This window comes from Xiphophorus maculatus, chromosome 17 (assembly GCF_002775205.1).
Source record: "Xiphophorus maculatus strain JP 163 A chromosome 17, X_maculatus-5.0-male, whole genome shotgun sequence".
NCBI lineage: Eukaryota > Metazoa > Chordata > Actinopteri > Cyprinodontiformes > Poeciliidae > Xiphophorus > Xiphophorus maculatus.
Window position 1 is genome coordinate 11,759,287 of NC_036459.1, and position 16,677 is coordinate 11,775,963.

General features: G+C 38.7%; 1 protein-coding gene across 1 annotated transcript in view; it reads left to right on the forward strand.

Annotated features, from left to right (window-relative positions):
- ccdc146 (coiled-coil domain containing 146) overlaps nt 1-16,677 on the forward strand; it is a 58,260-nt gene that overhangs the window by 13,585 nt on the left and 27,998 nt on the right. Inside the window, exons 2-10 of the mRNA XM_023350471.1 lie at nt 4,360-4,442; nt 5,928-6,146; nt 8,642-8,693; nt 10,873-10,955; nt 12,514-12,607; nt 12,735-12,808; nt 14,861-15,088; nt 15,263-15,352; nt 16,087-16,186. Coding sequence (XP_023206239.1) covers nt 4,360-4,442; nt 5,928-6,146; nt 8,642-8,693; nt 10,873-10,955; nt 12,514-12,607; nt 12,735-12,808; nt 14,861-15,088; nt 15,263-15,352; nt 16,087-16,186 — 1,023 coding nt within the window. The remainder of the gene's footprint in view (nt 1-4,359; nt 4,443-5,927; nt 6,147-8,641; nt 8,694-10,872; nt 10,956-12,513; nt 12,608-12,734; nt 12,809-14,860; nt 15,089-15,262; nt 15,353-16,086; nt 16,187-16,677) is intronic.

Consider the following 16,677-nt stretch of genomic DNA (forward strand, 5'->3'; position numbering starts at 1 on the left):
ATATAGTGAGAAAAGCTGGGTTTTTCACCATCACCCAGGTAATGTTGCCCACTTTCTTCACTGTGAAGGCAGCAACTTTCTCAAAGGAGCAAAACATCTGTGCATATTAATTATCAACTCAGCAGACATTAGGTGATGCTGTCTTCATGCTTTGGGAATTTAACTGTCTCTAAAATTTCAAGACCCTTTCAGTGAGCCTGTTCAGACTCTTGAGCTTATTTGGATGTTTCCCTCATGTCTCAAATTTAGGCTCTGGAGTTCACAATCTTAATTTTCACTGTAAATGTTAGCTTTTAATTTAGCATAAATATGTTTTTTATGTATATTTCAGCTTTTCCTACCAATTCATTCTGAAGAAATGTATCTGAAATATTTTTTTTAAATTCAAATCTGGCTTGTGGTCGCCAAGACTTCATAACAACGATTGGATGTTATCCACTCTGGTTGGATGTAAATGTAAACATCCCTTTTAAAGTGCAAGATTTTCATTTTGTATAAATTGAGGCCATATAAAATCATTTCAAAGCTTTATTACAGCAGCAGAAAACTGTTACATTGCCTATAATGTAATACTTGTGTGCAATTTACCCGAAACCAATCACGGCAGTATAGCAAAATGTCAAGATGCTTAGCTATGACTTATGAATTTTGACTCCAGACGATCCATGTGGGTCTGATAGAAAAAAATTCAATATCTGGGAAAGCCCCTAGCTCACTTTTAAGAATGATACAGGATTTGTGGTGCTGAAGGCATGTTTGTCTTCTAAAGACTCTGGAAATCACTATATATTAACGGCATCTTGGACTATTTAGTACTAGAAAAGATATGATCCAAAACATATGGCAGTATAAACAAAGAAATTGATAAATTTATATAATTTCTGTCTTTGGTTTGTTCATCCTTGCATCAAATTTGAACTTCCTAGTCTTAAGGATATGTTCGGTAAACAAAATACAAAAGATAGTTTTTCAAATGACAATTTGGCAGAGCTTTAGGAGAGCTTACTAATTTGTAGTCTCTTCCTTGTTCTCCAAGGCGCCATTGGCTGATAAGATTGCATGTTTTAATTGCTGTGTTGTCACTAGAGATGGGTTTATGAATTGGTTTGTTTGCTGAAACATAAACAATAAGACAATAAAGCCTTGTTCAGCAATGGACAGCAGACTTGTTTTGTATCTCACAGTAAGATATATAGTAGTCTTCCTCTTTGGAGTGGGGGGTTGTTTGGAATTGCCATAAATGAAAGAACACTTTGATTGGCATGTTCATCAAGTAACCATCTTATAGAAATTAAAAGACAGTATGAACAAATTAATTGTGCAGAGTTGACCACATTTTCTTCATGAAGCAATTCTCTTCATGTTAATCTGCTTTGAGTTGATTTCAGCTTGCAATAAAATTCTCAGCTTGGCACAATTTGTTTTTTTATGTAGACAAAAACTGGGATGGCGTATTAGTTCAGTGGTTTAAAGTCACTGAAGATGCACTGGCGGGTTCTTTTTTTTAACTATTATGGATATTTTAGATGAGTTACAGCCAATTGTTGAACCTTAAATTCAGAAGAAGTGGCTAATGGTAATGGATAATGGAACCTCTTCCTTCTTACTTCAAACTTGTCACCACATGTGTTTTATAGATCAATAAATAAACTGACTATTATTGGGTCATTTTGTGATGGCATAATGTCTTCCAACACCATCTAAAGAAAACACAGACATGTAATTCCTTGACGGAGAAAAAAAAATGGAAGAGTCTGAAAACAATCTCATGAACTCTGAGTAAAGCCACTGATCCTCTGCATTGAAAGGACTGAATTCTCACCAATATTTGGACATTTTTCATCCAGGTTGCTGGAGATGGAAATTTCTGGGGTTTTGTTCTTGGATTTCTTACCTCTTCTTTCTTACTTCAAACCTGGATAAATTGAAGAAGATTGATGGAGGGATGGATGATTTCAGTGACCGAAGTGTCTCAAGACTTTTGTAGAAAAAAAGCAACCTCCAAAAGGATAACACAACAAGGAAACTTCTCATAACAAAAGGATTCTTTCTTGCTCCAGGCTCCCTTTCAATTCAAAAAGCATAAAGGACATGAAGGCATAAAGAGGTTTTGTCTCTCTCCATCACACAGTGGAATGCAGTGCTATGCCTCATGGCCGTCGTCATTTTTTTTCTTCCCCCCCCCTTCGGGTGTAGACTACTGAAGCCGCCAGCTTCTTTTTGATATACATGCCACAAACCTACTGAACTTAAACTCATATTCATTACTGTTTGCATCCCTGCTTTCTGGTGAAGGGAAATATAAACAATCCCTGCATAAATTCCTTTTTAGTGATTGTTTATCCCTCACTTCAAAGGTGTGCTGCCACATGTAAGCCTCGTGCAAGCATTTCAGGAAGCAGCCAATCCCCTTCACTGCAGCAGATCAGTTCTGGCAGCAGAATAAGAGAGGGTTGCAGAAAGCGCCTCGGGCTGCTTCTCACAGATAAATGCTCGGTGTACAGCCAGGATGTTTGTTCATTCACTGATGTCATCTGCGCTGCTAAAACATAAACACTGGCAGCTACCAGGACTCTAAAAATGGTCAGTTTTTCATATACATATATATATCTCTTGTTATTACCAAAGTTCCACTTCCGGAGTTCGTACATTTTGAGACGTAAAGTCATCTTTTGTAGTCTGTTGACCTTCGGTGATTGCACAAAAGCAAACAAATCTGAACAAATCATGTTAACGACCCGCATCAGCCGTCCAATTTATATCTCCGTCCTTTCAGACCTTGGAGCATTGCGAGTGCTTATGACAACAGAGAGGTGAACAATTTATATGGGCTGAATCTAAAGACACGGCCATCCATCCTCGATTCTTAAAGTTGGGGCGAGATACGAGCCCACGAGGGCGTATATACGGTCGGTGCGCCAGCGTGTACGCAACGTTTGGAAAAACTTACTACGCCGTTCCACCGGCGATATCCTCAGTGCTGCAGCTCTGCGATACAGGCGAGGCTATCCCTCATTACTCGCCTCCTCCACCAACCTGGCTCTAAAGATAAGAGAGGAACGCCACCTGTCCTTTGTTTCTATCTCTGTTTCGTACCCTCAAAGCTCCTGTTGCAAGGGAGAAAATTCACAACTCCTGGAGATAATTTCACCTATAATGTTTGCCAGTTGATATTTGTGCTACGCTTTGCTTTTTATCTTTTTTGTCCTAGTTCTTTTTCTTTGTTTTTGCTTTAATCCTTCAATCACTAAGCTATTGTGTTTGTGATCTTGAACAATGTGTCCTAATCATTAGCTATGGCCCATTTTCAATGAAAGCTCTTCAGTTAGATCTGCTCGATTTTCTTCTCTTCTAGTCATTGACTGCAAAATAAGTTTATTTGCCTCCACTTGCTCTAACTCCTTTTTAAAAAGGCCTCTTTTATCTTGTTGTTCGTCTTTTTTTATATATATATCAAACTCATTCTATTAGAGTCCAGACAATAAATGAAAGATTTTTTCTTAAAACAAAAATTCCTATGTGTTGGAGCAAAAACCAAACTTTCTCTTGTTTAAAAAGTTCAAACTTTTATTCAATCTGAAGCCACAAAAAACTAAAGTAGTTCAATTGTTCACTTCTAAAACTTGGTTCTCCCTCAAAATAACATTAGACTTTTGAGCTGTAAGCCGTTTACTTGCATGTGTGTGTGGGTGTGTGTGTGGGTTTAATATATATACAGTATATATATATTCCAAAGACAAGGAATTTCTGTAATGAAAGTTGACTCGACAAACACACTCAGGAGGATTCAAACACAATGACCATAACTTTTTTCTTTTTTTAGTTTGAACCTGTTCCTCAGATTTAATACTCTTCTTCCTTTTTGTGTTTCTCGTTTCTGTTTATGCATGTAGTGCAGATTTGCTATAAATGTTACTTCAGGGCACTTTAGATGTCTGTTCATAATGGGTTTTTTTTATATGTAACCCAATTTGGCCCATATTAAGTTCAGATCTTTGCATTTCATTCCAATCATACTTTTAAATCAGCGTCCATCACATCACAGAAAAGACTGGATTAGATGGTTAATTAGTATTTCTATTTACTAAGTGTAACTCAGACAGATTGATCACTCAGACTGGTGATTTCAACCCTTTTCTTCTGGTAATTGTGATCATTTTTTGCATACAGCTAATATTTAAGATTGAAATATGACATCAAACCATTAAAAAAACACATTTTTATCATGGAAATATGAGCTTAATGACCTTATGATTACACCTTATCGGAACACATTCTAACTTTCTGAATATTAAAGTATATTCTACATTAAAGAAAAACTGCTTTTCAAATTTATGATCACCATTTCTGTTTTTTCAGATGTTGTCCTCGGGCAAAATTAGCCAGGCTACATTCACAAAGGTGAAAGACGGCTTTGAGCTGCTTCAGGATACTTTAAAGAGGTGTGTTGCTATTTCATTTTTGTCTCGTATTGGGTTCAATATTTGTCTGTACAAGTCATTTAAATTGCTTCTAAAGCTTGACGACAGGTTTGTCTTTTGCTCATGTTTTGAGATTAAAATATGATAACATAACTGTAAATTCTAATTGAGACAGTTATGGATGAATTAATCTATTTTTAAAAAGTACATTGCAATATCCTGACTCATTCTGATCCTTTGTAAAAAAAATGTCAAGTTATCTAGTATATGAAAAAATGACACTTCATCCATCCATCCATCCATCTTCTTCCGCTTATCCGAGGTCGGGTCGCGGGGGTAGCAGCTTCAGAAGGGAGGCCCAGACTTCCCTCTCCCCAGCCACTTCTTCTAGCTCCTCCGGGGGAATCCCAAGGCGTTCCCAGGCCAGCCGAGAGACATAGTCCCTCCAGCGTGTCCTGGATCTTCCCCGGGGTCTCCTCCCGGTGGGACGTGCCCGGAACACCTCACCAGGGAGGCGTCCAGGAGGCATCCTGACCAGATGCCCGAGCCACCTCAACTGGCTCCTCTCGATGTGAAGGAGCAGCGGCTCTACTCTGAGTCCCTCCCGGATGACTGAGCTTCTCACCCTATCTCTAAGGGAGAGCCCAGCCACCCTACGGAGAAAACCCATTTCGGCCGCTTGTATCCGCGATCTCGTTCTTTCGGTCATGACCCAAAGCTCATGACCATAGATGAGGGTGGGAACGTAGATCGACCGGTAAATCGAGAGCTTCGCTTTTTGGCTCAGCTCTCTCTTCACCACGACGGACCGGTACAGCGCCCGCTTGACAGCAGACGCTGCGCCAATCCGCCTGTCGATCTCTCGCTCCCTTCCTCCCCCATTCGTGAACAAGATCCCGAGATACTTAAACTCCTCCACTTGGGGCAGGACACCCCCCCTGACCCGGAGAAGGCACTCTACCCTTTTCCGGCTCAAGACCATGGCCTCGGATTTGGAGGCACTGATCCTCATCCCGGCCGCTTCACACTCGGCTGCGAACCGCTCCAGCGAGAGCGGAGCGGCACTTCTTTTATGAATTAAAAACAAGATGTAACTTTGTATATTTAGTTTGCTGTGTTCTCAGCTGCTTTGTGCCAGTTAAGTTTGACTTGAAAACTGAACCGCAATAATTTGCTGTGAAAAGATTTTCCTGTGGCTGGAGGTTTATAGAATGTTGCGTTACATTAAGGTTTAGTTTTAATGAGAGAATTACCAAGTTATTTAATACTTCATTAGTATTTCAGTTGTAATTACTAGAGTATAACTAGGCATGGAAGGCCAATTAACATGCTTTCTTGAAGGAAATTAAAGCAACACTGGGGTAATCATTTTTTTAGAGCAAATGTCTGCAAGAAGTAGTCCATGCTTGTCCTCAGTTTTCTTCCTGTGGAAGAATTAGAACAGAATTATTCGGCTGTATGTGATGTAATGCATTTGTTTCCATTTTTTATTCTGTTCTTCTGCAGTGCGCAAAGTTCCGAGATGCAGCTTTTGGGAGAGGCAAAGAGGCGTCAGGCTGAGCTGGAGCGGCTCCAGGTAGAAGTACGGAGCCCAGAAGAGCAGCGGGGCCCCCCTGAGGAGCCCGACGGTGAGGTCAGCAAACTGAGGCGACAGCTCCTGCAGGCGCACAATGAACTGCGAGCTGCTGAGGACAGAGAGCACGCAGCACGGCACGGAGTGCAGCGGTAAGACGGATGCGTGCGTGCGTGCGTGCGTGCATTTACACACACTTGCAGCCACTGCGCATAAAATGCACACATCGGAAATGGAAACTTGAGTAAATGCAAACTCAAGACATCAGAGAGGAACACAAGGGACGGAACAGAAGACAGAAGTGAAATTAGAGTGCAGGAGGAGGACGTTATGTGTGGTAGGAAAGCTTACGTGCACATTAAGACACACACACACACACAAACTCACACAGCTGTAACTAGGGACCAAACACTGAGGTGAGCTTCATGAGGCAGCATCTTTTTATTGACTTATGATAGAGGTGAAGGTGAACGAGAATTGGACACGCACAAATATTCATAGAAGTGTCCCTTTTTTTTTTGTTTGTTTTTTTCAGATTTTTACACCCTTCCTATTCACTCAAGAAAAACAAGAGAATCAATATTTTCTGAAGATTGTTTTTATTAATCACCTCGTTGGAGATTTCCAGTGAACTTGCTCCAGTTCGTTCCAGTACTAGTCCGAATTCTCAGCCCTACTATTTCCTACTCCAACATTCTTTTACTTTTGTTCTCTAGAGCCCCTTTCCTCATCTCAACCAATTCTCCTCCTTATTGCTGCAGGTTTTTTTTATTTTCTTCCTCCCTCACCTCTTCCAAGAGTCCCTCTGAAAGGTCAAACACACCCAAAGTTATGGAGAAGAACCACTTGCTCCAGTATCTCTGTACACAAACTTCACTTTGTCAAGTGTGAAAGGGAGGTTAGCGGAAAATTACTAGGCAACATGATAACATACCTCGGTCTTTCCAGAATTTTTTCTGCCAAATATTTTGGCTTCTGACCCTTAAACAGTGCAACATGTGCTCGCAATCGCACATTAGGGGTTGTATATGGGAAAATGTTGGGTAATTGTTTGGTTCTGAAGTGGAACGAAAATACGTGGCGCTCCCAGATTTAGTCATAGTAGAAACATGAACGTCCATGTGATTTATTTGGAATTTATACAATGAATAATCTTGACGTGGAGGAGAAAGAATGTACAGCTCGGGACATTGTTTTACTAATAAAAAATGTTAAATATGGTTCGCAGTTATGTAAATCTGTCATAAGCTCTTTTTACAGCGTTTTACAAAAAAAAAATTGCGCTAAAAGTCATTAGTCGATTGTGTTTTATTAATTTTCTTGTCAGACATAAACTTGGGTAAGCATGTGTCGCTCAACCATACAAAATCCAATACATTGAAGTACATATAAATGCTTTTAAAAGTCGGGGCTACTACATTGATCATTGATTTAGGATTATTCTTAAGCTTACGTTTAGCTTTTTTCTGCTAAACTGTGGAGAGGAAGCGAAATTACAAACATAATCAAGAGAAGAAGACGGCAGATGACGTTTGGCTGACGAACACTTATTTAATTATCATTCTCGCTTTACAATTCCCTCTGTGTTGCATCTGCATCGTTAAACCATTCCCTGGGTAGAAGTGTTTGTTTGCTAAAGATGTGATCAGAGGGAGGCTGTGGTTTGTTAGAGCAGGCTCTGGCACAGAGAGTCAGTGGCTCGGCAGTAATTTAAATGTTAAATAAAAACCACTTGCTCTGCGTTCTCTGTAATATCTGCAACAGATATTCAGAGAGCATGTTATTCATGACTTCTTTTTCCACCAGTGAGCTCTCTTGTGTTCTCGCTATCTGCTTCTCCCCTGGTTCCAGCTGAAGCCCTTCTATCTTCCTGACTTCTCCTTGGCTTGTTTTCCTCTTTCGCCTCTTTTCCGCACAGCTATCAGTCGGCACATGACAAGCAGACGCTCGCCATGAAAATGCCCCCCCCCCCCTTTTTTTTTTTTTTTTTAAAGGAGGATCATCATATTTTTTTATCTCTACTCATGCAGACCCACAGGAATTCAGCACTTCTTCTCCTCCCCCCTCGACCGCCCCTCCATCCCCGAGTCCCACATTGCAGCATTCCTGCAGTTTTCTCTGTATCAGTTAATATCCAATATTTCAGCTTGTCAGGAAGATTAATATCATTTGCCTTGTGAAACGTGCAGCTGTACAGTATGTGCTGTTGTAAGGTTTTTCATAATGACAAAGCTGACTTGAAATTATTTCATACAAACTTTAATCGACTGCTCAAAAGGCATCTGCCTCGGGGAGATGAAAAATTCATAGAAATTATGTTCTCATAGGCCCATTCATAGTGTGTGCCCACGATTTATGTGCTTCTCTAAGATCTAGATTGTTGTGTGTACTCTGAGCCATTTGTATGCTACCTGTGTCTTCACCAGTAAAGCCTTAAACTACTTTTCTTCTTATTTGTCTCAGTGGAAGGCTAATTTACAAGAAAATCCATATTAGTCAGATTCTAAAAATTGCTCGCCAGTTCTTGTGCATTCCTCTTTCCGTTGAATCAGGAACTGAAACATGGTTTCTCTCTCTCTCTCTCTTAACTACGTCCCCGCCCTCCTTCCCCCATCGCCTTATCTGGCTTCTCCTCACCACCATGCAGTCTCTGGGAAGAGAAGCAGCATCTGGAGAGAGAAATTCAAACACAACCTGCTGTAAGTTCATCACTGCACCATCCTGGACTTAGTTTCAGAGGCAAGGATTACAGCTGTGATGGCAGTTTTAACAGAGGATAAATATAAGTTTTGCTTTAATCCTCCAGCTGAGACTAATCCTTTGTGAACTTTGTGGATTCTATTTTTTTTTTCTACAAAAAATACATATTCTTCATCCCAAAGTTTATAAAGGTTTATGCTGTGGAAATGTGTAAAAACATCCTGTTTAATTGCAGAACCGTAATTCCAAACCGGCGTCATGTACATGAAACACCACAAGAAGATGTTTTTCAGCAGGACATTAATCCAAAGCGTATCATGAAATTCATTCAGATATGGCGCGCTAGTCTTGCATGTTGAAACTAATGAATAAATGTACAAAAATAGGTTGACTTCTCTCTCCATTTTTTTTAAGTGTGTGATTAGACTGCCTTAATAAAAGATTTATCTGAAGGCTTTTGAAAAATCTTTACCAGGGGTGTCAATTATTGTGGAGGGTACAGTAAATATCTATTATGTATCATTATCTTTGTTTAATTAAGGGGGGAAAAGACATTAACTCATGGGCTCATTGTGCTGCTCTTCAGTATTAGGTGAAAGTTGTGCTTTGTGTAAAGAACTCTAATGGCACAGGGCACATTAAATCCCTATAATTTAGTCTTTTCACTCGTAATGTTGTGCGAATTTGTCAAATCTAGCAAAGCCACCCTACATTAGCAACAACAAAGACATCCATTTTGCTGAATAAAATATGATTGGATTTGCATGACTGGACCAAAGCCCCTTAAGTAACTCTCAAAATGTTGCATCAAAATATATATTTAGCAGATTTTGCTTTTTGAAGAGTAGCATTTGAGCTTTGAACAACTTGGACCGGCAACTGGCCCTGATGTCTTTCGAAGATGCACCGCTGATCCGTTTCTACTGATTTTGCAATTTCAGATTATTCCAAATGTGCTTCTCTGGGTTGTTGCTGTTTCGCTAATGGCAAAAAAATTTATTACAGATTTGGAGTCAAAAAATGGCCATGAAACACATTACCTCCTTGTAGATGAAAGCAATCTCATATCTACCTCGCTCATATGACCCATGATGCTTTATGTGAATTGTGTGCACAACTTTCCAAATAAAATGATGCAATATGAATCAGGCATTTCTCTATGCTTGTTGAGAACATATGGTGTATTTAGCTGTTTTTAAAAGGAAGTTTTTATTTTGTAGTTTGAGGATGGAAGAGGGATGACTTTAATTTTTTAATTATTCCGTGCACCAAAACCATCAGATGTGGGTAAATGAAAACGAATTTGCAAACAAGAGTGAAATATTTCAACAACATTGGGTGGAAAACGTGCCATTGCAAATGCTTGGGTGGCTCAACTAGTTTTTAGTTGAGGGGGGACAGTCATCATTTAAAACACAGATATACTGAGAGTGAATGTTCAACATGCTACAGCTGAAGCTACAAGCTAAACTCTGAATACTGGTGCAGCCATGTATTTCTGGACATTTTAAGGCTTAGCAGGAACATCCCTGTGATTACAGCAGTGGATATAAATGAATAAATCAAACATTAGTTGGTTCTTTATTCTTATTTTTTTACCAAAGGCTAGTGCAGAAGGTCCAAACAGCCTCTTATTGCTCCAGATCCGCAGGTTTCAGACTCATGATTTAGACTAATCCCTTCAGTCACAACCCGCAGTAATGCTAGGTGTGTGTCTGAGCTTATTAACTCAAACTCTACAGGGTGGGCCATAAGTTTCCATACATAGAAAAAATAAACATTTTATATTGGACAACTGTTTTTTATTTTTGTGGGACTCTGTGTAATTGCTGCACGTCTTGGACCACTGCGTGGTTGATCTGCAACATTTCCAGTTTTCTGAAACTTGCAAATAAGTTTCAGAAACGCTCGTTCCACGTTTTCTGTTAAAGTTTCGTGCAACCATGCGACTGCTTCCTGATCCAGCCATCAGTATAATTTCAGTTCTTTGCTCTTTTGTCAAACACATCTTCTTGGGTACCTGAAATATAAAATAAATATACATTTTACATTCTCCTACGTATGGAAACTTATGGCCACCCTGTACAAAGAGAAGCGGTAACAACCTGCTTCTAAAACCTGACTTCTGCTGGATCGTCTCCACTGATCTTGCGTTCATTTTGTCGGTGTTTCCTCCAGGAGCTGGAAAGCAACACAGACATGTTGAAGGACAAACACGATGCTCTGAAGAAAGAAGTGGCCCAGAGACAACTGGATGTCAGGTAATGAGTTCATTATGAAGTCAGAACTTGTGGAGGCTTAGCTTCATAATTCACTTTTATTCTGCTGGAAGAAGTTCAGAGTGTGAATTTGCCAGTGTGCAGACTGGCATTATCTTTTGTGGGTTTTCAGTTTTACTGTATATATATATTTTTTTGCCTGTGTATCCAGATGTGGCACTTTTAACTTGGTTGTAAAAAAAACCCCCAAAAAACCCCAGTGTTAGATTATTTATTTAGGGCCTTGCGGACTTTTTTACACTCTTTTGAACCACAAACTTCCATTTATATAGATTTTTTTTTTCTTTATGTAGTTGAGAATTGTACTATAGGAGTATTTTGGTAAAACAAATCTGAAAAGTTTGCCGTGCATTTATATTCAGCTCTCTAGAGTCGATACTTTCTAGACTCACCATCCTGACTTTAAGTATGCAAGTACTTTGCTGTAAGTAAAGTACATACAGTAAGTATTTTTGCATTATATTTCTACTGCATGTGTAAATCCAGAGATGGTGTTTTTCTCCTATAATTTGTTGCAAAAATAGTTTGTCTGGCTGCATGGAAAAGATCTGGGGATGTGTGTTTATAAGTCTTCCCAAAGTTTCTCAAGCAGATTTAGGTCTGAACTTGAGTTTTTCAACACACTACAAGCACAAATATTCGTCTTGTGAATCTTGTTCCATATCAATTTACCATTTTTGTAAAAATAATGGCTTTCTGTAACAAATGTATCCACCTGAGTTATGGATGTCTGCCACCACTATAGAGTTACTCTGGTTTTCTTAAGTTTGGATGTTTTTTTTTTTCTTTACTTACGTTTTGATTGTGGACAAGATTCTGTGACTTTTCAATTAAGCTTTTATTTTTGCATCTTTGCAAACCCGTCTGCCTATAATCGAGTCCTCTGATGTCAACATGGAGACGTTGATTTACATCAAACTATTGTTTTCAAAATTTTTCCTTGATATCTGCTGTGTTCCTTTGTCTTCATGATTCTTGTTCTTGTTCTCCAAATTTTCCAGCAAGTCTCTGCCGCATTCATTCAACAGATGTACTTACACAGATTAAAGTGGACCACATGTAGGACTTGAGTGACTTCTGAAAATACTGGATTATATTTGTGGTTCTACTCATTTGTGAAGCAATGTGTGATTTTTATTCTGTTTCATCGCTATTCCCCACTTTGGGCTAGTCTATTGCATAAAATCCCAATAGAATACATCAAAGTTTGTAATTGGTATGTAGAAAAAAAACCCCCAGCAAAAGCCGAAGGTGTGAATAGTTTGATAAAGGAAGTGAACATGTTAAGTGTCCTGAGATAAACCAGAGACGGGTTTAACTTTTGCTGCCTTGGGCTTCAAACCTCCAATGAAACAAATGTGTTGAATATGTTATATAACCCGGTTGAAGATGTCCGCTTTTTTTTTTTAAAAAGAAATGCATGTTTTTGTATCCTATCTTCTTAAAGACTCATTATTCTATCTAATAAATTCTGTTAAAGGACAAATATTTCTGATGAGAAATGCATTTGTATATCCCCTTGCTTCTGTTGCATGTGCAGAACTCTGACGGAGGATTTGGAAACCCTTGAAACGCTGCTATTAAAAGAACAAAAAGAGCTGGAAGAAAAGATGGAGATGATCGAAATCAAAGAGGTTTGTGCGTGTGCGTGCGCGTGTATGACTGAGCTCAGCCGGTGGCCTTAAAACCATAAATAAAATACATACAGCTCATCAGATTTCTTCCATCTTTGGTTGCATTTATCTACATTGTTGTTTCAAGGCTGAGAAAGCCCAGCTTGGCTGCACACCTAGCCGGATAATACAGGGAACTGAAAGAAAGCGCTCTTTATGGGAGTAAGTGAATTTAATTCTTTTGCAATTTTTACATAAGTTACTGCCAGTACTCTAAACTAACTGCTCTACATTTTTTGTTCAATTGTCTTACACACTGTCAGACTTTCTTTAAAGTACGGGAAAAAAATTTCCAAATCATGTCACGTCCCAAAGCTCCTCATATCAGCTGTTGTGTTGGCTGTATTTGAAAATATCCTTCGTTGACAACATTGATGTGTGACTTTTTTTTAGGCTAATATAGTTGACAAGCTGCTCCAAAGATTTTAAAATATCAACTATTTTAAAATCTTATTTCATTTAAGTTTTAAAATATCTATTATGCTTCACTAAATCGTGTGAAATGTGTCCGAAAAATGATCCCAAATTAAGATGAATTGGAGTTGACCACAGGGGTGTCAAACAGGGACAGACCTGAGTGCGAGGAAAAAGAAAATGTAAATTCCTCCGTCGAAGAGAACAGAAGATTGCTGGCAAAGAAAGTGGACGGAGTTGGAGCACACAGAATCAGCAGGTCGTTGTGACGCGTTTCATAAAGATACAGAATCAACAAGATTTTACAGCTCACAGTTCCTGCTCCAGAGAAGTTGAGTGAAAAAAAATAAATGTGAACAGACCGATCATACAAGACGATCATACAATTTTAAATCTGTAGAGTCCCATTTGGACCACACTGCCAAACAGAACTACAGAGTAAATACGCGCATGCATGTTTAGTTTGAAACAAGTAATGGACAGCATCCCGTGTCCACAGTTTTACTCTGATGGAGAATTTATAATGCTGAATAAAATCAAGCTCCTATTATGGTCATCTAAGTCCAAACCTTAAGGTCAGATTTACAAAATTTCAACATGAGAGGGACTTAAATGTCTACTAGTTTACAAAAAGAAAGATGAAAATATTTCTAATCAAAAATATCTTTTTTTTTCTTCAGATTTATGTCAAAAATATTCTCGCCAACCACATTTTTAGGTTCACCTTGCTTGTTTTTCTTTAATTAATCCCTGCTTGGATCCAACAAGGTGTTTGTATATTCATCAGATTTGGCTCCATCTTGACATAACAGCATCACTGCCTGAATGTAAGAATCTCTGGTTCCCAGAGGATTCAAATCTGGTGATGCTTTTCCTATTTATTTCCTGTTGGTTGTCCAGAGTTGCACTCTGCTGCAGTAGCCCATCTGCTTCAGGGTTAAACATGGTGGGTGGTCAGTTATTTTATTCAGCTTAACCTGGTTGTAATGAGCTATTATCGACTGGATGTTTTTATTTTTGTAATTTTTATTTATTTCTTTTTAGACAAGTCTGTGTGAAGCCTATCGATGCTTTTGTGAAGCACTTTGAATGTTGCATGGCAGTTTGTGTCTCAGTATTAGAGGGTTTGCTGACGTTATGTTTGTGAGTTTTTGAAACTTTGTAAGAAAATTCTGTTAAAACTGCTGATATTTTTATTATGAAACCGTTTACAACTTGCACAAAATAACCAGGAAAAGCTTCTTTTTTTTCACTCAACAAATAAAATTCAGCAGATTTTTTATTACTTGCAGGTGGCAGCAATAAGCCCACTCTGCATCTGTCTGGGATTCTTTTGTGTTCCAACGGGTCTGTTGATTCTTTTCCAGTCCCTAACTGGATCATTTCCTCTTTCTTTGCTTGACGTCTTCTGACAGCCTGCTAGGGTCGCCTCTTAGTGAGTTTATTGCTTCGAATGCGCCTTATTTTGATTTCGCCTCCGACATGTTTGGTTTTCGGCGGTTGCCATAATCTGAAAGCATCACCTGAGTCATGCGAGATGTCACCAGGCTGAAACTATTTCAACCATGTGTCTCTGGCATTAATTATTTATTTTTCCCCGATTCTAAATTTATATTTGGCTTTCAAGTAAGGCTGGGGACCTGTCTTCGTGAGCATCATAAGCTATGACTTGGAAATTTAAAAGCCGGAGGATTCCCGTGGTTGCGTTTGCACGATGACTTTTACAATACACGCTCTCACAAGTACCTGCCTGAAATTTGTTGTATACGCATTTTCTCATCTCACTAATTAAAACACCAGAGTGGCAATGAAGAAGATGGACTCCCTGAACACAGAGCTTTCAGAAACGAAGCATCAGATGAGGAGTGCGAATGAGGGTAATCAGTCCCTGGAGGTGGTGAAGGAGGAGGTGATGCAGGAGCTGGAGCGGCTCAGGGCTCGGATAGCGGCGCGGCAGAGGGAAAACAGACAGCTACTGAAGAAGCAGGAGATCTGCCAGGAGGAGTCGTCTGAATTAATGGGCAGCAGGTGGAAACTTTTTTCTGTTTCTCTTAAGTTAAAAAAAAAAAGATGAAATATTAACTGTGTTTACCAGAGTGCACTGCTTTATTTTCCATCTTTTTAAATGTTGCAGGATAGTATTGTTCATGTCGGTGTGTGTGTGTGTGTGTGTGTGTGTTTTGTTTTTATTTTTCTATCCAGGGGTATTTTGGAAATGAAGATGCACAACCTCATGACTGATAGGAAGCAGCTCTACGAGAGCCGATCTTTGCAGCTCCGAAAGAAAAATAAGTAGGTATACAGAATCCATCTTTCTTTTTACAACAAAACAAAAAGGAGGAAGAAACTCCTTCTTGTTTCCTTCTGGGTATTTTGCCTTACAGAAGTACACAAGTTCAAGTCAACATGAAAGGAAGTCATTGTCTTCCACAGATCACACAGACTAAAGGTTTTATTTTTTTTTGTGAATCTTGTATTTCTTAAGTTAACGGCATTATCATAGAGCAAAACTGAAAAGTTGCCTTCAATAGTTGCTCTAATCTGAAATAACAAACCTTGTAGCTGTTAGTGTCATGACAGATGGTTCTGGTCCAGACCTAAATATGTCTGACACATTTTAAACTTGTATTTGTTACTATTAAAAAAAAGAGAAGTATTTTCCTTCCACTTTGAATTAATAGACTAGCTTGCAGAAGTTTTACGTGAAATCCTGAAACAATACAATAAAATACGTTCTTGTAATGTGTGAAAATGTTATGAACAGTTTGGTAAGAAACTATTCGCAGCAAACCAGCTTTAAACAGATGGCGGCTAGAACTGAGTTTTAGTGTTTTTTTTTAACTAAATCTAATCTGTTTCCATTTCTCTGTATTGCCTGTGTTGTGACGTTTATATCTGGAAGGAATCCATGAACAATATCAACCAGCGATTTTTATCAACTTAGAATTCTTGTGGAAAGATGTAGAAAGTAGAGCCTGGTGATGGATGGAATAAATATTTCATATGTTGTGTTTTTTCTTCCTTAGGCAGGTGGAGGCCCTCAGACGGATGGAGCATGCCGTATCCATGGCCACTGAGCAGCTAGCGTGCACGCAATCCGCCTACGAGAACATACAATTGCAAGTGGTATGTGAAATATTTTTATGTATAGCAAAAAGAAATAAAAAATCTTGATGTAATTGCTGTGGGTTTGTTTTTCACAAATATAGCGTTTATGGAAGACTGGGAAGAAGAAAATATTTTGTGCTTGCCTTGTAGAGGACACGAAAAATGCATCAAGGGTGTTTTGATCAGAAAAACCATGAAATAAAAATATAATAAATATATATATATTCTTACTAACATGGTAAAGGCAGCATTATTCTGTGGGGAAATATTTTTTTTCAATTGGAACCATGAAGTTTGTCACAGCTAATGAGAAGATGTGTGACAATCAGGACAATCCTGAAATAACCCCCTTTTTTTTTTTTTTTTTTTACACCTAATACATTTTCTATAATGGGATATAATAATTTTTTAACAGAAAATGACAAAAGAGCACGTACAGTACTGAACCGTTCAGTAAATCAGATTATTAATGAAAAGCCCATTTATTCCATCAACACATTATATAGATT